At 38.9% G+C, this 25371-nt stretch overlaps 1 protein-coding gene and 1 long non-coding RNA gene across 7 annotated transcripts in view; one reads left to right on the top strand and one right to left on the bottom strand.

Moving 5' to 3' along the window:
• The window catches only part of LOC123516452, a 109896-nt gene that overhangs the window by 40814 nt on the left and 43711 nt on the right, over positions 1–25371 (bottom strand). The gene's annotated exons all lie outside the window — the stretch shown is intronic.
• Positions 1–25371, top strand: part of LOC123516451 — a 95264-nt gene that overhangs the window by 28809 nt on the left and 41084 nt on the right. For all 3 annotated transcript variants that reach the window (XM_045275745.1, XM_045275746.1, XM_045275747.1), the window contains exon 6: positions 19608–19751. In XM_045275745.1, coding sequence (XP_045131680.1) covers positions 19608–19751 — 144 coding nt within the window. The remainder of the gene's footprint in view (positions 1–19607; positions 19752–25371) is intronic.

The raw sequence follows: 25371 nt of genomic DNA, 5'->3' as shown, positions 1-25371 counted from the left end.
GTGGCCCTAATCAACAACAAAAACAAGCTTGTTTCATATTCCTACATAGTTGTAAATAATATAACAATATAACCTTTAACTTACCTGAATGACCATAAACAATGATTGGTTGAAAACTTGATAATATGCTTTGAAATGTACGGAAACTCGAGTTACGTACAAAATTGACTTACGTCATGTTTCAGGAACGTAACTCTGACGTAAACCGAGACCTTAGTAGTGTATAGTATAATATGATAAATATGAATAAACTAATAAAATATTGCCTATATAATACAGTAATATATAATTTGCAGGAATGCTCTCTCTCCCGCCACCACTCGCAATACCGGGAGAGAGGAGCAAGATGGGGAAATTTAAAAAATGGCAATTTTTGGTCCTTGGTCGCAAAATTGCCGTATCGCAAAATTGGAGTAAACACTCTACTTGAATACATTCAGGACTATATTTCGAGTTTGGTTGACAAGTCTGGAAGTACCAGCTAGTCTACCAGATGTGCGAGGAGCAGATGCAGATGCCATCCTTCCCACAGTGTGTGACGGATGAGTCTGACACTTGACATCACAACACATAGTGACACACACAGGTGCCTGGGAAAAGCATGCAATAAACACGGGATCAAAGGCATCAAAATAGTTACATAGAAATATTTCAATATCCGACAAGAATGTCACGCTACCGAAAACAAATATTGGCAGTGCTGTGGTTAAACAGTGATAAGGCTGATGAATTTGAGGTGTGGGAAACTGTATAATCATGAAGATACCAAAAAAAAAAAAAATCAATGTATGGTGAAATTTGGCAGGTAACTTTTGGTGGGATGGGAGGGAGGGAGGGAGGAGAGTACACAGCCACACACTCGCCGCACTGAACAAAGCGCGTCGCCTCATCACCCATCATATAGCCATATAAAATCTTTATTTTCTCGTTCATGTTACATTATATTAAAAATGTGAAAGCAGAGTCACCTTCCTCAATATTTTATGTTGTAGGAGACGTGTTAATTTTTAAAGATAACCTCATAATAACTGCACATAAAGATTAAATATAAAGTGTTGCATACACATTAAAACACGTATCGTCATATTATTCATGTCATAAATACTTTGTTTCTCTACAGTGGCATGATTTAAAACAATGATATAGCACAAGAAAGGCTGCTTTATCTGTGGATGTAAAAAAAAAATGACAAACTTGTATATCTATTGATATAAGTGCAGAAAAATAAATGTACTTCAAGAAAATTTAAGTGTCGGGAAAGTTTAGTGGTGGCGGGGGTGGGCAGGGCTGCCAACTGAACTAGCAGTTTCAGCCTGGATTCTTTGGATGAACAGACTATAGTCATAGTACTGTAGGACCAAGAACAATATGAAGCAATCCTGAAATCTAGCTCCACCTCAGTCACCCTAGTGTTACCAGTCCATTCAGTCCAGCTTACAAGTCCTTCTTCCAACATTCTTAGGATGCTTTGATTAGTTTGTTTAGGCCAGCTATATTACATTACACTACACTCACAACACTACCTCACTCGAGGGGCCCCACTGTGCTGGGTGTTTGGGGTATGCCAGATGCCTTAGATTAGATTAGTTGATTTTAGAAAAGGACAATGTAAAAGAGTTTACATTTGCATCCATAGAGCAGGAATACAAGATGTTAGCGCTAAGCAACACTCTTGTTCGCTAGGCACAGCCATCGCCCATCTTGGCTTTTTAAAGTAAGGACACCCTCACTCATATCCTCGCCTGACGAATCTTTGCCAGGTGTTCACCACCAAAGTCGGAGGTTTTAAAAGTACGGCCCTTAGCCGATCATGTATCAAAGGTATGTTTGTGTAGGTGTGAGGGTGCCAAGCATGAGGATGATGAGAGCATTAATGTCAGTGTGCTGTATTTTATAATTTTTTTTATTAATTTCAAGGTGAGATATAAGATAGACATATATTTCCATGGATAAATAAGCAGTTCAGAAACATGTTAAGAAGCATGACAATACTGGAATTGTTATTTTGATGTCATTATTGGTTTAGATAAGAGTGCGTAGTGCTGGCTTGATGGAGTCGGCTGAGGAGGATGTGTTGATGCTTGTTTCTGACCGCAAAGAAGTTGAATTTTCATTATACAGTTGTGCCTTGGAATACGAACTTAATCTGTTCAAAATTTTGTTCTTACTCCAAAGCATCAAAATACATGTATTCTTATGAAAGTAATTCCAAACCACCTCCCAAGACCAAAAAAATTCTATTTTCCACCTAATTCCTTACTTTTTGAATACTATTACTATACATACTACTATTATGCTATAACTAGAAAAGATAGAAAAATAAAGCAGGAAAGTAAGCAAAATGTAATATAATGAAAATTCAACTTCTCGTGGTCAGAAACAAGCATCACCACATCCTCATGTGACTCCATCAAGCCGCACCGCACGCTCTTACATAAGCCAATAAGTTTTTCTTTGATATACTGCATTCAGGGTTCCAGATACCATTCGCCAATGTCGCCAATTGCAAAAAAAAAAAAAAAATCAGTTGGCGCCAAGTAACACCCATACGGCAAAAAAAAATGGCGCCTAGCTTTTAAAAAGATCTGTGTGGCAAAGTGATTGATATAATCCTCCTCAGACCGATATGCAGTGAACAGCAAGGACCCCACACCACCTGTTATCCACACGTTGCTTCTCTCCGACAATCTCTTCACCGTCACACAACTTCATAATTTATGCGCCCGGAAATCCTGGCCATGACATGATGGAAGCGAGCTATGCAGATGATACCCCCAGCATCAACAAATTGGCTCCTGGAAAATGCACTTGGCTACAATTTGGTTGGGTACACATTCTCAGAAATGGCTCCTTTATAATGACATTTGCTACACTTGTGACTCCTGTAATTCTGAGCCTAGCTGGAACCCTGTCATTCATTATGGAAAATAAATCAGGGAAGTAAGCAAATTGTAATATGAAAATTCAACTTCTTCGCAGTCAGAAACAAGCGTCAACGTTTCCTGGTCAAGATGGCTCCTGACCACGATGGCCTTCCCCGATGGCCCTGTGTTTACCATGACAACTCCACACCAAATTTTAGATTATTGTCCTCTTATTTCTTTTATGTTAACACGTTAACTGTGGATGGCAACTCAGTGTTCCTGAGATAGTGTTTTGTAGTATGGAGCATTTAAAACCATAACATATTGGTACACCGGTTTACTGTACCTTGTGCATATAGTGCATATACGTATCCAGGGTGTACACAACTTTCTGTAAATATTGAAAGAGGTGAGAGAACATGCATTTCTAAACAGAAAATGTTATATACACATATGCATTTCAAGGTTTTGTTTACCCGTAAATAGTCCATTGTGTTTTTTATGAGGTGACGACGACTATTGCTGGCTTGCCACAGTAGCCGGAGGTGCCACTTGGCTAAATATCAAATGTTTTAATATTATGTTTTGTAATCTTACATTTTAGACAGATTGTAACAAGTATGCAATTTACTGATAAACATTACACGATAACATTATTGCAGTGATTAAAAGTAAGCACTCACGTACAGTACTATGTGGTACAGTACCTATCACTGGGTGAGGAAGGATGGGGAGGGATGGGGGAGTGGGGAACGACTGATTTATTAATACAATCTGTCTTAGTATAAGATGCTCTATTAACAAGTATAATTTAAAACAATCTTATGGGTAAAAAAGAAACTGAGGCTGCCGTGGTCTGTAATGTAGGGCCGTTGTGGTAAGCATGGGGCCATAGGGGGCTGTCGTCGTGAAGGGCCATCGTGGTCAGGGGCCGTCTTGACCATGACCCAGCGTCAACACATCCTCCTCAGTTGACTCCATCAAGCCAATACTAGGCACTCTTATCTAAACCAATAACAATTCCAATATTGTCATGCATCATAATATGTTTCTGAGCTGCTTATTTAACCATGGAATTACATGTATATCTTATATCTCACCAAGAAATACATAAAAAAATGATAAAATACAGCATACTGACATCAGTGCTCTCACCATCCTCACACTTAGTGCCCTTACACCTACACAAACATATCCTTGTAAAAGCTGATACATGACTGGCTAAGTGTCCACCATCTTGAAAACAATGGGCCAATGACAGGCCTCGATATATGACAGATAGCTTCAAGCATAAACAAACTGTGTGGCATAAAGGAGCGGCTTCTGAAAAGCGCCAAGATCATGCCTGAAAGGCTCTAATGTAAGAGCCACAATCGTGCCTGACAGGCTATAAGGGTTAAGGCTTTTAATTCATGAGCTGGATACTCTCCCTTCCCCTCAGATCTTCTAGAATCTTCCATACGTCTGTCTGTATGTCTCGTGACCATGTGTGCTGCTATGCTAGGCAATGATCTTAATAACTAAAAACACTTAATATTATTATCCCAGGCACTACAAAACAACAATCAAACAACTGCAAACAACACTCCTGAGGCACTGAGGCAGCATGGTGCCCCAGCATGCAGTCGGCTGATCACGCACTGCTGCATGCATTCTGTTGACCGTGTTTATTATTGTTCGCATTCCAAAGCAAAGTTCGTCTTCCAATGCAAAAAAAAAAAACATGATTTTTTTTTCATAATCCAAGTTGTTCGTACTCAAAAGGGTTCGTACTCCAAGGTACCACTGAATTAGAATTTGCTTACTTCCCTGATTTATTTTCCATAATGAATGCAGTATATCAAAGGAAAACTTATTGGCTTCTATAAGAGTGTGTGGTGTTGACTTGATGGAGTCAGATGAGGAGGATGTATTGACACTTGTTTTTGATTATGAGAAATTGAATTTTCATTATACAGGCAACCAAAACTTAATGAATGGGTTATGTTCCTAAAAAAACGTTCGCTAAGTGAATTTTCGTTAAGCGAACCAATTATAACAAGTTTAACCCCTGACTTGAACTTCCTTTGAGAGTAAGCAAAGTGAGAGTGCATCATAGTACAGTGAAAGGTTTAATGAAAATAAAAATTATGAAGTTAAACATTTAGGCAGTTTAATTCAAGTCATTATAATGTACACTAATGTATGTATGTACGTAACTTTATAATTTATGAAGGGAGGGAGACTGAAATGGGAAAGACACTAGCTGGCAACTTGTGGAATGTAAACAAATGGCACATCATAGTACCGCATACAAAACTTGTGTACCACATTTCCACAAGGCTTTCCATTTTATCCATTTCAGTCAAGAGTTCAGGTGGTTCTTTTAGCTTGCAAGGAAGATATGGTCTCACCAGCCTTCTTAATAGAGTCTGCTGACTTGAAAATAATAGAGACAGGAGATGGAGTCAAGCCATGGTGGCGAGTAATGCTATTAGTTTTCTCGCCTTATAAAAGTAAGGAAGTGGTGCGTAGCTTATATAATTCCTATGTTAGGCCCCATTTAGAGTATTGCATACAGGCCTGGTCACCCCATTATAGGCAGGATATCAACATGTTAGAAGCAGTTCAGAAAAGAGCAACTAGGATGATACCAGCATTAAAGCGCCTGGAGTATAGAGATAGATTAAAGGAATTAAACATTTGAGAGGAGATGTATAAGAGGGATATGATAGAGTTATTTAAAATGTTCTCAGATACAAACTACATAGATGTGAGATCTTTCTTTACCTTAGAGGAGGGAAGTAGGACTAGAAATCATGGCAGGAAGATTAGAAAGCAAGGCTGCAGGTTAGATATAAGAAAATATTTCTTTAGTCATAGGGTGGTAGACTTCTGGAATGCATTGCCAGAGAGGGTTGTAAATAGCACTAGTTTGACAATGTTTAAAAACAGATTAGATAAGCACTTAAACTTATTAGATTTATAATTATGTATAGCGCTGCATGATAGTTTTTATAAGAAATTTACTATAGTTAAACAAGACATAATCCCCATGTATGGAGATCACAGATTATAGAGGAATTCACTGCAGGACTTAGCCCTGTTAATGGGCCAAATATTTAGAATTAGTATATAATGTATTGTGTACTTGTAAGTGTATCTTTAAGCACTGATGACGAGGTCGCTGTGCGACTGATACAGGATAACCTAGATGGGCCCTGGTGGCCCTTTGTTATCCTATTATTTATGTTATGTTCCTGGCTCACGGAGACGGTCTTATTCTCCGGCCTCCGCCATGTTTTGCAGGGGACTGACACTCTGTAGTAAGTAAGAACAAGAACATACCTACATAAATACCATAGTTAATTACTATTGAACATTTTAACAATATAAAAGTGAAAACCATATTCGTTTCATAACGATACAATCATGATTGACTGTTCAGTGCTGCCACCTAGTGACAAGCATTCCCTTTGAACAGCTGTTTAGGTGCAAAATTTTAAATATGATTTTATGTTTTTTAAATATTTTAGATTACTTTAGAGATTATGTTTATAGTCTTTGTATCAATAAAATATTATATAGTAATAAACTAAGGTATTTCTGTAGGTACGTTGTTGTTCCTATTTACTACAGAGTGTCAGTCCTCTACACAACATGGTGGAGAGAGCGGCTGTCTCCCTGAAGTAGAAGTTCTATCAGGAGCTTGGAGGTATCTAATGCAACATCTTTTCCATTCCTTACATTTTACCTTGGTGCACTTTTACCACTTTTACTTGATGATGCATCCACACAGTATTTAGCAAAATATTCTACCAGTGTATCTTTGATTTACTAATGTCTGAAAAAGTTTGCTTGGCCACACCATACTCACAAACACTTGCTACTCTAACTTTTGTCTGTAATTTTCTTACTAATTCCAGCCTTTATGTCATAGCTAGGGCCACTCACTTATGCCTGACATCCATGAAAGACATAATTAAGAGTTCTAAAGTACTGAAAATGGACAAACTTGTTCACTGATACTGGACAATACATAATGTTCACTAGTGTTGGCTGGAGTTGTTTACAACCACCTGCCACAGCGGCACCGCCATCAATTGACCGTTTCTGGAAATGTGCAAGGCATGCATTCATTTGTTGACCGTCCGGATTCAAATTACTAAGTTATTATCTGGACACTGTCCGGATAAACCGAAATCCGGATAAACGAGGTCCAGATAAATGAGGGTCAAGTGTAGCCTACTTGGAGAAAAGTTTGGGTTCATCTTCACTTTTCTGAACCACATCTTTCTCAAAGTTTCTTACTTCCTCCTTACTCTAACATATTAATTTTTAGCATCCTTATACTACAGTCTAATGTTTTCATTTCTATGGTTTTTGAGTTTCTTCCAAGCTTTATCTTGTTTCCTCTTAGCTTTTACACATCTGCCATTGTACCAGGCTTGTATACTCTTCTTTAGTATGTATGTAGTTAGTATGTCTTTGTATACTCTTCTTTGGTATGTATTTCGTTATACTTCGTAGGAATAATTCATATTTCACCAGAACTGTCTTGCCATTCATAATGTTCCTCCATTCTATGCCACCAAAAATTTGTCTGAACTTATCAAAATTTTCTCTTGCGTAATTTAATCTTTCCATTTAGTAGTCTTCCTTGTATCTTAGCTCTTCCCATTCTTGCATTTTTAATTCTAGTGTTACATGGTCACTTCTTCCCATTGGACTGATACGGAATGATAGGAGGGGGCTCTGACTTCTTTGTGAGTGTGGGATTGGGCAGACGTCCATGTGTAGGTTTGAATCCCACCATGTACTGCCTTGAAACTTTGCCATTTGTCGAGTGGTTTAAAGTTACCTACATGTCATCATGATACCCAGGTTCTAGGTGGTTACACCAAATATGCACTTGGGTGGTGATGTGGGCCCTAATATAAGTACCACTATAAATAAAATTGCCTGTGCCACTAATGGGCAGAAACTGAACAATGCTTCCCATACTCTTTAAGTATACCTACAGGCACTATAGATCATAACATAAAAAGAAAAAAAAAGTGGCACATACGTGACTATGATTCTCCTTTTTTTTTATTTCTTCAGTCTTGATTCTTACTCCCATTTCTTCTGCCATGCCATCTCCATAGTGCACTTCCTCCACACATATGTCATTACCATTATTAACACTCCTCTTCCCAATCTTTCCATTTCTGTCTCTTCTTTAACTTCTATATTCTTCTTCCTTAAAGCTAACATGAACCTCCTCTTTTTGTTTTGTTTCTACTATGCACATTACATCCAGTCATTTCTCCTTCAAATAGTGTCTAACCTCCAACACACTGGACAACAAACCATCTATATTTGTATATGTCACTCTTAATTTCTTGCCTCTCTCTCCACTTGTATTTCTTACATTACCCCCTCTTTTTCCTGAAGATACTACTTCCTCAGTCTCATATCTAGAACCCTCCAGTAGAATTTCTTCTTCTCAATTTCTGTCTTTTTCTTGTTTTTTTCCTTAGCTTCATTTCTTAGCTCTCTTTCCTTTTCTCTCTTCCAAGTTCATATCTCTTTTTATCCATATATCTTTAAATTCAGCATCTTCAACCAATTTCCCTTTCCTTGCCATTATCTCTTTCACTGCCATTTGAAATCTCATTCTCACTTTCAGTGGTCTCTTTCCTTCTTCACTGTGCCTTCCCAATCTAAGCACTGTGGGCTGTCCTGAACCAACTCAATAACACTTTTTGCCAACTCTCTCTCTCTCTCTCTCTCTCTCTCTCTCTCTCTCTCTCTCTCTCTCTCTCTCTCTCTCTCTCTCTCTCTCTCTCTTTCTCTTGAATTATTGAGTCCTTTGTCTTTCCTTGTATCTGCTTTTTACTACCTCAGAGAATTTAACTCTTTTCCTCTTCTTATTGCTTTCTCCAGACATTTCTTAACTCCTCCAACTTGATCTCACCCACTCCACTTTTCACTTTGCCTGCCTTATCCTGAACTTTTCTTTTAAACTCTTTAATGTCTCTTCATATTTGCCACATGTAGCCATTACTATGTCATTTTGTCTCTTTAACTCCTCCATCTCCTCTTTCATCACTTGGTTAATTTCTTTTACTCTCTTGCATTCTCCTATTCTCTCTTTTAATTCAGTGTTTATAGTTAATTTGTCTTCTTTTTCCAGAATACTTGAGAGCACTTCTTTCATGCATATCAACTCCCTCTCCTCATCAATCATCTCATATTACCTTTGTCTTCAGGAAATCCTGAAAATTCCTTATCAGTGTTTCCTTCTCCCAATTTCTTCAATCCAACTGGAGTTTCAATAAATCTTGTTTAATCTAGCCTTGGCACATGTTTTGATAACATACATCTGGCGTGCAGCACCACCTACTTCTGCCTCCCCCTCCATTATTTAACTGTAATGGTACCCAAATCTTGGGACACCTTAAGGCCCCATTTCCCCTTGTACATAGTGTCTAGGTCCTTCTGCTTCACTACATCTGCTGTTAGAATGCTCCTCTGTGAACTTCTGGCAACACAACCATTCTCCACCACTACCAGTGTGTATTTAGCTAGTTGTATTTACCTAGTTGTATTGTACTGGGTTTGAGCAGGACTCATAGTGTCCTGTCTCCATGTCTCCATTTATCTAGTTTTTCCTTAAAGTTATGCACATTATGTGCTGTAACCATTTAATTATCCAATGCATTTAACTTTTCCACCATCCTATGTGGAAAACTGTATTTTCCAATATCCTTCACACACTGACTCATCCAGATCTTCTTTTCATGTCTTCTTGTCCTTCCATCATCTTCTGTTAACAGCACCAGGTCTTCTTTGTCTATCTTTTCAATGCTATTGACTAATTTGTACAGTGTTATTAGGTCCCAACGTTCTATTCTACCTTGCAAGGTTGGCAGTCCCGTTTCCTTCAGTCGTTCTTCATATGTTAGGTCCTTAGATTCTGGCACCATCTTTCTAATAATCTTCTGTATCCTTTTGAATTTTCTTATATCCTTTTTAGAGCTTGGAGCCCACACCACTGCTGCATATTCCAGTCTTGGTCGTATCATGCTCGTGATGATTTTTTTCATCATATCTTAGTCCTGTATTGAAATGCCACTCTGATATTAGTCAACATTTTATATGAAAATCCAAATATCTTGCTTATGTGTTTTTCGGGACTCAGATTTTCCTGTATGATCACTCCCAGATCTTTTTCCTCTTTGGTCTTCATAATTAATTATTTTGTTCCTCCCATCAAATAATTCCACACTGGTCTTCTCTTACTATTTCCTAGTTCCATTATGTGACATTTCTTGGCATTAAACTCCAATTTCTACTTCCTACTTCACTCATAGATCTTATTCATATCTTCCTTCAACAACAGACAGACCTCCCTGGTTTTGACAACTCTTAGCAACTTTGCATCATTAGTTAATAAATTTATATAACTGTTTATCCCAATGTGAATGTCATTTACATAAATCTGAAACATAATGGGGGCTAACTCTGACCCTTGTGGCACTCACTAGTTATTTTACCCCAAGATGAGTATGTATCTCTGATCACAGTTCTCATTTCTATATCCTTCAAATAATCTCTTGTCCATTCTAGCAAAGTTCTTCGCAGTCCTCCTATGTTCTCTAGTTTCCAAAGTAGTCTTCCATGAGGGACTTTATCAAAAGCCATTTTAATATCCAGGTATACTGTCCACCATCCATCTCTGTCCTGCAATGACTCTCAAGTAGAAGTTTAATAAGTTTGATACACATGGCCTCCCTATCCTGAACCCAAATTGTCTGTTCGATATGACTTGCTGCTTTTCTAGAAATCTAACCCATTTTTTCTTTGATAATTATTTCATACAACTTTCCCAAGAAACTTTAAGTGACACCGGTCTGTAGTTTAGTGGTTCAGTTGCCTTTCCTCCTTTAAATATTGGAATTACGTTGGATCTCTTCCATTCTATTGGAACTTTCCCTTCATGTATTGAACTTGTTATTATTTCCCAAATTGGATCCAGTAGTTACTCTTTACATTCTTTTAACACCCAGCCTGATACACCATCTGGTGCCGTTGCTTTTTTGTCATCCAACTTATCCAGTACAGTGGAATTGTGTGCGCTTTGTGGACCCCAGGGTTCTCAAGCGTATGGGTTTGAATCCTGGCTATGGTCCGAGGTTAGCAAGGGCATCCACTCGGGGTAATGGTTCCCAGATGCCAAAGCCAAAGTTCTCATTACTCCTCTGTCAGGAGGCACCATCCTAGCCATAATGTAATAGGGGAACCGAACATAAACTGGGACGGGGGGGGGGGGGGAAGTCTTTGTGCACTGCGATCTCCTGTAATCCTTGGCAATTCAATGTCCTATTAAGTTCTGTGAAATCTTCTGCAGTGAGGATCATTTCAATAAAAACTCTCACTCATTATTTCACACATTTCCTTCTCTGTTTGGTATGTCTTTCCTTCTTTAATTATTTTTTCAATTATTTCATTGTCCTTTGTTTTGCCATTTATAAAGTTGTTGAAAAGTTTGGATTCGTCTTTGCTTTTATTCACCACATCTTTCTCAAAGTTTCATTCTTTCTCTCTCCTTACTCTAATATATTCATTTCTGGCATCCTTGTACTGCCGTCTGTTATAGTAATTTCTCTATTTTATGAGTTTCTTCCACGCTTCATCATTTGCCTTTTAATCTTGTATGCATCTAGCATTGTACCAAGCATGTAATTTTCTTAACTCTATAAACAGGTACAAATTTTTTTACTCTTTCATTATATTTCTGTAAGAATATATCATATTTCTTGTACAGTCTTTCTGCACATAATGTTTGTCCACTCAATATCAGCCAAATAGATCCTTAATTTTTCAAAATCCACTCTTGCATAATTTAATCTCTCTCCTTTGTAGTCATCTCTGTAACTTATCCCATATTTCTCCTGAATTTGCATCTCTGATGTCACATGATCACTTCTTCCCATTGGACTAAGATATTTTATGATTGGAGGAGGCTCTGGTTTCTTTGAGAATACTAGGTCAAGTAACGATGGTTCTTCTCCCCTCCCACCCACTGATCCAATGCATTAACCATAGTCAACTGTAACACTTCCTCACTTCACAGTCCAGTATTATCCATTACTTCCATCTCTCTCCAGTTTACTTTTTTGCAGTTAAAGTCTCCAAATAAAAGTATTCTTCTATCTCTTCTTATCAGGTTATCTAGGCACTTTATCACTTTTCTTTGCATATCTTTATGTTCTTTAGTTCCCTATGTATTATTCTTAGGTGGCACATATGTAATTATAATTTTTCTCTTCTTCAATTTCTCTGTTCTGATCATTACTCCCATTACTTCCACTTTGTCCTCACCATTTTGCACATCCTCCACACATATTTTATCACGAACCATTATTAGCACTCCTCCCCCTTTATTCTTCCTGTCTTTCCTCCAGCTCTTATATCCCTCTTCTTTAAAGTTAACATAAATCTGTTCTCTTAGTTGTGTTTCAATGATGCACACTACATCTGGCTTTTTCTCTTTCAAATAATCCCTAACCTCCAACATGCTTGATAACAACCCATCTATTTTTGTATAAGTCACTCTTAATTTCTTGCTTCCTCCACGACCTCCTCTTTCTACAGTAGGTACCACTTCTTTAGTCTCATATCCAGAACCCTCCAGTAAAAGTTCTTCTGTATCTCTGTCCTTTTCTTGTTTTTTTCCTTACCTTCATTTCTTAGCACTTTCTCCTTTTCCCTCTCCTCAAGTTTCATATCACTTTTTATCCATATATCCTTGTGTTCAGTATCATCAGTCAGCTTCCCTTTCCTAGCCATAATTTCCTCTACTACCACTTGGGATCTCATTCCTAGCCTGACCACTTCCTCCACCTCCTGGTCTAGTTCTTGTCTGCTGTCTTGTACTCGTTTGATAACAGTTTTGGCCAATTCTCTCTCCATGTTCCCTCGTGAATTCATCTGGATTTTTCTTTTCCTTCATCCCAAAATTCACAAAGCCTTTTCTCTTATCCACTGTATCCCAGGTCTTTTTTTTCTTTAATTACTTCAATTACAGTGACTTTCATGATTTCCTGAATTTGTCTCTTTACAACCTGCAAAAATTTTACTTTTTCTTCTTCCTGTTCCTGCTTCCATTTATTTCATAGTCCCTTCAGCTTGTTTTCACCCAATCCACCTTCTATCCTGTCCACAATCCCATCCTGCACTTTATCCTGTAAGCTCCTTAAGGAGTTTTCATAGTTTTGACATGTGGCTTTATCTTGTTTCTTTATTTCTTGTATCTCTTCCTTTAATCCCAGGTTGATTGCACTGACCTTTTCACTTTCTACCAATCTCAATTTCAGCTCAGTGTTTTCCATTTTCAGTCTGTCCTGTTTGTCCATTAGACTCAACATCACTTCCTTCATATACCTTAACTCCCTTTCTATGTTGATCAACCTTCTTATACTATCTTGTTCATCCCTGAATCCAGAGAAATCCTTGTCCATAATATCCTCAGTTAGTTTCCTTAGTTCAACAAGAGTTGGTTTCCACACGATGTATGTTTTGATTCTGTCATATGTCTGGCAGCACTACTCTGCTTCATCTCTCTTTCATTATTCTTTCCATATACAGTCATACCTCGCCCAACACGACAGTTATGTTCCTGAGCTCATCGTGCACGGTGAGATTCGTGTTGAGCGAATAATAGGCCCTGTGGGAAAATAGGGGTTACGTTCTCAGATCCTCCCCAAAAAACACTTTTTTTACCAAGAAGACTGAAAAAAAAAAAAAAAATCCGGCAACTTGGCCGCTTCTTCTTCTTGTGACCTTTTTAGCTTGGCGTGTTTTCTTTCACCACGATATTACATTTGTTTCCACTCCTCTATTGCCTGCTATAATGGATATCATATCTTAGTATTCATATACGCTCATGCCATGAGGATAACCTGGACTCCGTCAATGGTGATAGTGAATTACTAATGAAATACCGTGGTATTTCATTAGTAATTCACTATCACTCAGTGCCACAGAGTCCAGGTTATCCTCATGGCATGAGTGTATGTATATGAATACTAAGATATGATATCCATTATCACAATAGTGCTCATCACGATGAAAGTAACATCAAGCTCAAGGGTCACAAGAAGAAGAAAAGCGGCCAGTCAAGTCCGCTTCATCTGTGGCTCATCTCATCTCTGCTTTATTTTTTGGTATTCCATTAAGATTTCACTTTATGCATTACAAAACAATCCTTGGGGGCAAGGCTTGTAAAGCCTTGTTTTGTGAACATATATGCATATATAAGACAGTAACAGGACCAGCGGGAAATTCAAATGGGGACCAAATTGTGCAATCGTGAGTCAAAGTCATGCTGGGCGAAATATGGTATATTTTACCGATTCGTGTTTGGTGAGGTATGACTGTATACAATCCAAAATTTATTTAATAAAGAGACAGGAGAAACTATGGCCCCCTTCCCCCTTGTACATATTATGTCTAGGCCAGTCTCCAGCTCTTGTTGTAGCTTTTCCCTGCAAGCTGCTCACATTCGTTCGGTTGGCACGATGTCCACACAGTCTGTGTGTGTATGTATTTACCTAGTTGTATTATACAGGCTTCAAGCAGGGCTCATAGTATCCTGTCTCCATTTCTTCATTTATCTAGTTTTTCTGTAAAGTTATGCACACTATGTCTTGTAACAATTCCACTATCTAATGCATTCCATTTTTCCACTGTTCTGTGTGGAAAACTGTATTTTCCAATATCCTTCTCACACTACCTTATCCTGATCTTTTCAAGTCCTCTTGTCCCTCCATCTTCTTCCGTCAACAGCACCAGGTCTTCTTTGTCTATTTTTTCAATATCATTTACTATCTTATACATTGTTATTAGGTTCCCCATTCTTTTCTATCTTGTAAGGTTGGCAGTCCATTTCCTTTAGTCGTTCTTCATATGTGACGTCCTTTAATTCCGGCACCATCTTAGTAGCAATCTTCTGTATCCTTTCCAATTTTCTTATATCCTTTTTAGAGCTCGAAGACCATACCACTGCTGTGTATTCCAGCCTTTGGCGTATCATGCTTGTGATGGTTTTTTCCATCATATCTTTATCCATGTAAAGAAATGCAACTCTTTTATTAGTCAACATCTTATATGATAGTCCAAAATTAATATCTTGCTTATGTGTTTATCAGGGCTCAGATTTTCTTGTATGATCACTCCAAGATTTTTTTCCTCTTTAGTCTTCATTATTTGCTCCTCCCCCATCAAATAGTTCCATGTTGGTCTTCTCTTACTCTTTCCTAGTTCCATTATGTGGCATTTCTTGGCATTAAACTCCAATTTCCACTTCTTGCTCCACTCATGGATCTTGTTTAAATTTTCCTGCAACAGCAGACAGTCCTCTCTGGTTTTGATAACTCTTAGCAACTTTGCATCATCAGCGAATAAATTTATATAACTGTTTATCCCAATGTGAATGTCGTTTACATAAACTTGAAACATAATGGAGGCTAACACTGACCCTTATGGCACTCTGCTAGTTACTTTACTCCAAGATGAGTATGTATCTCTAATCGCAGTTCTCATTTCCCTATCCTTCAAATAGTCTCTTGTCCATTCGAGCAAGGTTCCACGCAGTCCTCCTATGTACAGTCTCTCACAAAACTATCGGTGCATAGGGGTCCAATAGCTATGGACGTATTCGATCAGGTTTTCTGGGGAGGGTTGGTATGCCTGTATGTTGCTGGTTTGGAAGAATCGAACCAGCGGACTGTTGTTTTGAAACGTCAGGAGTGAGACTTACAGTATTAACTAAGTAAGATTTTTCATCATCTGTAGTAAAGGGCGGAAAGAAAGAAAGACTTTCAGAGAGAGAGAGAGAGAGAGAGAGAGAGAGAGAGAGAGAGTGGAGGGACAACTACGAGCATCAGGTCTACAAACATACGACAAGATGGACAGTGAAGTTTTGGTTAGCTTCTCCCCATGTTCCACAATGTTTCGACGAATTTTGCACTGATACTTTTGTGAGTGACTGTACTCTAATTTCCAAAGAAGTCTTCTGTGCAGGACTTTATCAAAAGCCTTTTTAATGTCCAGGTATACTGCAATAACTCTCAAGTAGTGTGTGTGTGTGTGTGTGTGTGTGTGTGTGTGTGTGTGTGTGTGTGTGTGTGTGTGTGTGTGTGTGTGTGTGTGTATATTTACCTATTTACCTATTTGTGTATTACAGGGCCCGAGCTAAGCTCTCTGTGTCCTGTCTCCTTGTCCATTCCTGTCATATCTCTCTTTCATCTGATTGACACACACCGCGTCAACGACATGACTGCTCAGTTTATTCCACTTATCATGCTACGATGCGGGAAACTGTATTTTCTCACGTCATTTAGACAGATGTCCTTTATTAGCTTTTTCCATGTCCTCGGAGATGATTACTTGTGGTCACCTTTATCAACTCTCTATCCAGTATGTCAATCTTGTTCACCAATTTATACATAGTTATCATGTCTCCTCTTGTTCTTCTCTCTTCTAATGTGGTCAGCCCCAGCTTCCTCAGTCTTTCCTCATAGTCTAACTCCCTGAGTCCTGGTACCATCCTTGTTGCCAGCCTCTGTACCCTTTCTACCTTCTTCACATTTTTCTTCATATGCGGTGACCAGACACATGCTGCATATTCTAACTGGGGTCTTATTAAGGTACATAATATCTTCTTCATCATTCCTTCATCTAGGTAGTGGAATGCAAGGCCAATATTTTGAAGCATGTTGTATGTTTTCCAAAAAATCTTGTTAATGTGTTTCTCCGGTGACAAAGTGTTTTGCAGTTACTCCTAAGTCTTTCTCCTCATTGGTCTCTTTAATTTTCTCATCACCCAGCCTGTAATCCCAGTTTGGTCTGTATCTACTTCTTCCCATTTTCATAACATGGGTCTTGTCTATATTAAATTCCATCTGCCACTCTTTACTCCACTCATATATTTTATCAAGATCTTCCTGTAACTTGTTACAATCTTCCACATTCTTTACTCTCCTCATAATTTTAGTATCGTCCGCAAACATGTTCATATAACTGTCAATTCCTACTGGCATATCATTAACATAAATCAAAAACATGATGGGACCCAGCACTGACCCTTGTGGAACTCCACTGGTTACCTTCTTCCACTCGGACTTCCTTCCTCTCACCACTGTTCTCATTTCTCTTCCCATTAAGTAATTTTCCATCCATTTTGCTAGTTTATCATTTACTCCTCCAATCATCTTTAGTTTCCACATCAGTCTATTGTGTGGTACTTTATCAAAGGCCTTTCTCAAGTCCAGGTAGATAGCATCCACCCATCCCTCTCTATGTTGTAGTATGTCAGTCACTCTTGAATAAAAACATAATAAATTGGATACACACGATCTTCCTTTTCTGAAACCAAACTGCCTTTCACTCAGAATGTTTTCACTTTCTAGATACTCACTCCACTTAGCTTTAATTACTTCTTCACATACCTTGCACAATATACTAGTCAACGATACTGGTCTATAATTTAGCGGTTCCATTCTACTACCATTCTTATATATAGGCACAATGTCAGCTCTTTTCCACTCTTTCGGGACTAATCCTGTTCGTATGGAGGTTTCCACAATATCAAATATGGGGTTCAACAATTGATCCTTACATTCTTTTAGCAACCTCCCAGATATGCCATCAGGCCCCATTGATTTATTAATATCCAGATTGCTTATAATTTTCCTTACATCTTCCTTAGTAACCATGATGTCCTGCATTTGCTTTATTTCCGTAGGCCTTCCTCCCATAAAATGCTCCTCCTTTGTAAACACTTTGCAAAAGTTGTCGTTCAAAATTTCAGCTATATCTCCAGCATCTTCATATACTTCTTCCCGTTTTTACCTTTTCTATTGCCTCCCTTTTATTTAGTTTTCCATTTATGAATTTGTAAAACATTTTTGGGTCACTATCACAGTTTTCCACCACCCTCTGTTCATATTCCTTCTGTGCTGTTCTCCTTACTTCAACATATCTATTCCTTGCTGTTTTGTAGCCTTCCTTGATAATACATCACTGTTTTTCTTAAGTTTCTTCCATGCCTTTTCTTTGTTCTTTTTTGCTTCTTTACAATTTCTATTAAACCACTGTTTATTATTTAAAGTCCTCTTTCTGTAATATGGCACAAACTTTTTCACAGCAGAGTTATACAAATCCATAAATTTATCGTATTTCAATTGCATATATCTTTCCTGGTATACCACGGACCAGTCAATTTCATTAAAGAACTCCCTTATATGGTTATAATTTGCCCTAGTATAATTTAATTTTTCCTCCTTGCGTTCCACAATCTTATTCGTGCTTAATTCTGTATCCAGCTCAAAGGTTAGGACATCATGATCGCTTTTCCCCAAGGGACTTTCATGTTTAATTTCCTCTTTTAGAGAGATTCCCCTGATAAATACCAAATCCAACCTTGCTGCAACATCTTGTCCCCTGCACCTTGTTGGTGATCTCACCCAGTGTCATCAAGTTATTTGTGTGTGTGTGTGTGTGTGTGTGTGTGTGTGTGTGTGTGTGTGTGTGTGTGTGTGTGTGTGTGTGTGTGTGTGTGTGTGTGTGTAATTTACTATGGCTGTCTGCTGGTCACCCAGCTAGCCTTTTCCATTACAGAGCGAACTCAATAGACCAATCTTTGGGTAGGACTGAGGCCACCACCCCTCAAGTTACATCTCATACCTATTTACTGCTACATGAACAGGGGCTACACATGAACCCTTAACGTATGTGCGAGTCTCTCTCTCTCTCTCTCTCTCTCTCTCTCTCTCTCTCTCTCCTTTCAGGCATTTGAATTTGATGTAAAAGTAGGAACTTTTGCACTTTCATGTCATGAAAATGCGAGCTCAGATATATGAAATGATGTGTAAAACAGGAAAAGAAAAGGAAACCACATATTACAAGTATTGTGGATTTCTATAATAATTGGAATCTGGTCAACAAGCACAGTCCTGTAGAGGCAACCATGAGTGACACACACCAGCACATTGCTCAAGGGGAGTACATGAGGTTTATGAATGTTGCTGTGAGGGTTGGTCTCTGTCTCCCAGATCACTCTCAGAATCACTACTGGAGTATTCACTTTCTTCTGTCTCAATAAAAAAAATCACTGTCTTCATTTTCATCACTGTCCTCAATGTCACTACCGAGTAACACTGACATAACATCACTTGGAGTACCGTTTACCCCCTCCGGGTCACGTGGGTTGCCAGATGTTGCCTCGAAATGGGAAAAGATGGCCTATTGTGAGGTAACATATGTCTAAAGGCTCAAGGAGGCAAGCAAGAAAGATGCCAGATACCTCCACTTGCCCCAGGACCAATAGTGAGGGGGAGAGATTCAAACTTTTAGCGTGGAAAAATCATGACTCTCAGGACAATCCCCACCGCTCCGCACGCAACGCTACAATCGTCCGGAAACGATCACTGTACGATAAGGGTTAAGAGGCTTGCCCATTTGCCTCGCTGCTTTCCAGGATTCAAACCCACACCTTCTCAGCTGTAAATTGAGCGTGCTAACAACTACCCTATGCGGTGTGTCTATATGTGTGTGTGTGTGTGCATGCATGTGTGCATTTGTGCGCATGTGTACTAAATTCTTTTTGTTTTGTTTTTATCTACAAAAATATTGACATGGCTTCACTTGTATTGACATTACCTAGTTCCACTAAATGTACTTAGGTACTAAAGTTCTCCTTCTTTTCATGCCTAGAGTCAGAGAACAAAGTGTATGCAGTAAGCCGCAACACTGGTCCCTGCCCTGACCAGCTGATGCCTGACTCCAAAACTTGGCTGAGGACCGACAACTTCACTGAAAACATCACAGTCACCTGTACCACTTGGGACAACCCTTCTGGTGATTGATCTGTACAGGCATAGTGGAGCCGTAATGTTCTGATTGTGCCCTTCAAGTCATGGATGTGTGGACAAGTAACTCACACATTTCCAAGATGAAGAGCACATAAAAAAAATGCATGAAGCATTGAAAACTAAGACATCAACCACATCTACACTGGTCTCCAACTGTTGTGTGGCAAAGTGTAGTAAGCTATCCTTTGAAGCTATTTCTCAAATCCTAAATTAAAAAAGAAAAAAAAAATGTTAACTATATTATTCATTCTGTTAACAGAAAACAAAAATATGATTAAAAAATTCTTATCAGTCACAGCTCAAAAGATGAATTTACTGTAATTATTCTATTCCTTTTTAGTTTTCCATTGACTTTCAAGAATTAAATTTTTTTTCAAATGCAAATGTGCAATATATCAGAAGCTAGAACCAAAAACAAGATTCACTCCAACATCAAAAAGTCAACAGCAGAAACTGCTTTTCTTTTTGATTAAGAGCTGTTCCTTCATCAAAAGATAAGAAAGAGCACTACAGATATGCTGCACAACTGACCCTCACACAGTATGATCAGTGATAATCAGTGGCCAGGTACTGTTAATTTCAGTATCCGAATTACCATAACGTGGAGATGCTACAATAGATAAAACAGAGTGAACATCACCATAGACTGATCATTCACAACAAACATTATATGCTGCTAAAAATGGTGGTATCCATTTATTTCAACTGCTACAATGTCTTACAAGGAAGAAAATTAATATATATAGTAGTATACCAAGATCCTAAACATTGTGTGTCCAAGTGATACATCTTTCCAGTAGCAGATATTACGTCTTTGACCAAATAGTGTGGTTTTCACAAGCTGTACAACAGACATAAGACACCATGGTTATAGGGTGGGATCTTTGAGATGGCAGAGGGTAGACAACTTACAAAACTGAATGAAAAGCAGACATGCATGAACTATGATAAAACATCTCAGCAATTTCAGAGATGAAATTTCTTCCATAAAACCACATAACATCACGATTCTTCTGTTCCTGTTTGTCCTTTGGTGTTGTAAGCTCTCAAAGCTATCAAATAATGTATATGAAATAATTTTCTTCCATGCATGGCAATGCAGCATTCAAAATTCATTAGAGATACATACTACTTTGAACTTTTCTTATATATAATGATCAGTCTGTATTGATATTTAATATACATCTTGATTTTTGGTGAAAGTTCCTTATCACAAAATACATGCTATTATCTCCACTCTTACTACCACATATCATGACTAACATCAAACAAATGTGCAACAGCAGCCTTCAGGGTTGAGTGGTGCAAAATGGAGTCATTATTAAGGACATCCAATATAGTGGAAGAGTTTTTGACCTTCCACCTACCTCCGGTATCTTTTATTTCTTAAAATAAGCACGAGTCACTCGTTTGATGAAAAGACAAGAGGGATAAAGGAAGGAATAGGGTATTTTTCTCAATAAGGCTTATTATGAGCATTCTGCACCTTCCCAGCAACCAACATCATGTCAAGATCAGCCACAAAAAGGACTGGTGGCAAGAGAAAGGAACATGAGTTAGTGGAAGGTAGAGGCACCCTAGTGATAAAACTCCTAAGTACCTAAAGATAATATTGTATGGTTATATAGTAATACTTGGCATGTAACAACTCCACTTTGCTGCCATTTTTGACAACTTGCAGGAAGAGCTTGATATGAAAGAAGAACAGAAAGAAAACAAGGATTTCTTTCCCACAGGCTGCCCTTAGTAATGCCACTGAAAGCTGCTGTGGCATGTCAATTCTACATTATTCAAGATCTAGTGAGTGGAGACTCAACACTTGAACTTAATTCGTTCCAAATGGCCGTTTGAGTATTAAAAAGTTTGACTATTGATACATATAAATCAGGTAATTCATTCCAGTCACTGTCAAACCCAAGTTTAGAAAAAATAGCGGTTTAATTTTGCAGTAGCCACTAGCATTGGCGCACAGAATCAGGTTGGCCTGTCTTTCATGGGCTTGTGTCCTGGCAAACACTTCTTTTCCTTTGTTGTATAGATCATGTTTGGTAGTTTTTTTTTTTTTTTTCAAAACAGGTCAGTTATAATTAAAGATCTGTTGTGGGCTTAAGTGCTCCTTATCCACAAATTTCTTAAATTCAGGTAAAAATTACTCAGCAGCAACTCTATCAGCACTCGCAGGCTCGCCGTGTGTCATAACAGAATGAATTCCAGTTCTTTTCTTGAAATTCATAAACCATCCTTTACTTGCTTTAAAATCATCATTGGAGTCAGATGTAGTATCAGAAATAAAATCACAATGCAGCAGCCTTGCCTTCGCACAAATTATGCCCTCTGCCTTTGGTTTATCCAATCAACAATTTTTCATTTCTTCCACTGCCACAGGTCGCTTAACTTGCCTTTTCACACCAATAGCCACATCAGCTCGGTTATTCTTCCTTTTTCTCGTATTTATAAATGATCTCCTTTTTCCTTTCGATGGTTGTCACTACATTCTTTCTTGTAGGCTTATTCTCACCACTAACAAGCCTCTTCGGTGCTATTGTAAGCTTCTAAATGAGAAAAAAAAACTCCGGAGAGAAAGCGCAGGACAATGTTATTCTCACAAAAGCAAAGGATCAACTGGCTGCGGTGGACCGGTGGAGTGCGTGGGGCAGCGGGAAGGATGAAAGCGCAGGACAGTGTTATTCTTACAACAGCGGAGGATTAACTGGCTGTGGTGGACCGGTGGGGCGTGTCGGGCGGAGGGAAGGATGAAAGCACAGGACAATGTTATTCTTACAACAGCGGAAGATCAACTGGCTGTGGTGGACCGGTGGGGTGCGTGGGGTGGCAGGAAGGATGAAAGCACAGGACAATGTTATTCTTATGACAGCAAAGGATCAACTGGCTGCAGTGGACTGGTAGGGTGCATGGGGTGACGGGAAGGATGAGGCCTTTTTTTTTTTTACAGCCACGTGGATGGACGTTCAACTAATAAGGTATTTTTTCGAGTATTATGTTGAACTTTTGCATTCGACTATTGAAAAGGTTGACTATTTAAACATTCGAGTATTGAGTCCACTGTACAGCAATACTCCGCATAACGAACAGGATAGGGGATGCCAAAGCTGTTCATAGAGCAGAAATTCATTAAGCAGACGTAATTTTCCCATAGGAAATATTGGAAATAGTGGGGATGTGTTCTGGGCTGGTCCCCAACATACCACATGGGTTAAAAAAAAAATCATATATATTTCTATTAGCTTTTTATAAACCTTGCCCCCAAGAAAGGATTGTTTAGTAATGCATAAAGTGAAATCTTACGTGAATACCAGAAAATAAAGCAGAGATGAGATTGCCCACAGACGATGCGGATACTCACGGTGACTCGGCCGCTTCTTCTTTTTCTTGTGACCCTTTTAGCTTGGAGTGTTGTCTTTCACCACAAAATTTATGTTTCCACTCCTCTATTGCCTGCTATAATGGATATCATATCTTAGTATTCATATATGCTCATGCCATGAGGAGGACCTGGACTTCGTGGCACTGAGTGATAGTAAATTAGTAATGAAATACAGTAAAGTCCCGGGTTACGTCGGTCTTGAGTTACGTCAAACTCGTAGTTACGTCAGTCCACTATAAAGCAATATAAGATCGAAAAAATTGAAAATTTATAAATCGTAAAGCGCGGGATTTATTGTTATTGTTGGTGGTTACCCGCCACACACCGCCCGCCTCACGCTTGAATACAATAACACCCTGCCTCAGTTCCACCACACCGTTGCCCCTGGCAAGAGTGTTATCCTACTTCTGCGTTTACTGACTCAAGTTCTTAGTATCTTGCTCAATGGCACCAAAGAGAAAACTCCTTAGTGACAGCAGTGATGCTAAGAAAAGGAAAACCATTACGCTACAAGAAAAAAAAAATGAGAAGGGAGGCAGCAGCTGTGTATGAGGGAGGGAAAAAGAAAATGGGAAGCCCATTACCATGACAACGGGGGAGGTTGCAGACCTTGAGGGCTCGCGCACCCACCATCATAACAATAACAACTCTGGAGCCTTCGCCACACGACACTCGCAGCTCACTTGCACCGTCTGCGCCTGTCTGCTGATCCCTATTGCATTTCCTGCTCTGCTGCCCACACTTCTACTCCCACCGCACTACACTACGCTCCCAGCTATCCGCCCTGAACGTCACAACATTCGACCTGCCCACCCTCCTGGCGGCCTCAGGCGTCCACCCCTCTCGGCAACCTGCAGTCCTTCGCGTTCGCGGCCCTAATCAACAACAAAAACAAGGTTGTGTTTCATATTCCTACATAGTTGTAAATAATATAACAATATAACCTTTAACTTACCTGAATGACCATAAACAATGATTGGTTGAAAACTCGATAATATGCTTTGAAATGTACGGAAACTCGAGTTACGTACAAAATTGACTTACGTCATGTTTCAGGAACGTAACTCTGACGTAAACCAAGACCTTACTGTACTGCGGTATTTCATTAGTAATTCACTATCACTCAGTGCCAAAGAGTCCAGGTTATCCTCATGGCATGAGTGTATATGAATACTATGATATGATATCCATTATAGCAGGCAATAGAGGAGTGAAAGACAACACGCCAAGCTAAAAAAGTCACAAGAAGAAGAAGCGGCCAAGTTGCCAGAGTCTCCGCCCTCTGTGGCCGATCTCATCATCTCTGCTTTATTTTTTGGTATTCCATGTAAGATTTCACTTTATGCATTACAAAACAATCCTTTCTTGGGGGCAAGGTTTGTAAAAAGCTAATAGAAATGTTGTTTTGTGAACATAAATACATATATAAGACAGTAACACCATCTCCAGAGGTGGTGTTCCCAGCAACCTCAGAGCAACCTCGTCACCGTCCCTCCAAGCATTCATGGAAGCCATTTCGCGGCAGGAGGTTGCTCTGAGGTTGTTAAAGAATCTTGGATCCAGCTCCAGGAACACTAGAGACAGGCGGGGAGCCAGACAATCACAGCGAAGCTGCTGCGTTCGGTCCCTCATCCGGCAAATTCAAACCCAGAAAATTTGCTAAAACGGATGTGGTTTATGCGTTATCTGATTTTTGGTCTAACTTTATATAGTACGTTAAACCGGAAATTCATTAGACGAACGTTCGTTAAGCAGAGTATTACTGTATTCCTTCTCATACTCCTTCCTCATTAAACAGATCCATTGATAAAATGGTGGAGAGCAGTACTAAATCCTTTAGCTCAGGAACATATACAGTATGACACTTCATTTTCAATGACAAAATACACTACAGTTGTTCTTTATGTGTACTGACAAAAAACACTTTCAAGGTCTCCCAATTCATGTTCATCGATACACACACACACCAGCACTACTAACCAAGAACTATCTGACTATTATAACAGAGCTGACACATCATTAGTACACTCTGTTCCACTTTCCTCTCCAGTTTCATTGTTTTGTATTATTTTCTGTTGTCATACCCATGACTCATTTGAAGAACACTACAACTGAACTGGCAGTCAATCACAATCATCACAAACGAGATGGGTGACGAATATAACAACAACAATGCTGCCAACATGCAAATGAGCAGTTACATTATTACATGACTATTTAG

Source organism: Portunus trituberculatus, chromosome 41 (genome assembly GCF_017591435.1).
Source record: "Portunus trituberculatus isolate SZX2019 chromosome 41, ASM1759143v1, whole genome shotgun sequence".
Classification (NCBI taxonomy): domain Eukaryota; kingdom Metazoa; phylum Arthropoda; class Malacostraca; order Decapoda; family Portunidae; genus Portunus; species Portunus trituberculatus.
This window is presented reverse-complemented; position numbering and strand designations above follow the sequence as displayed.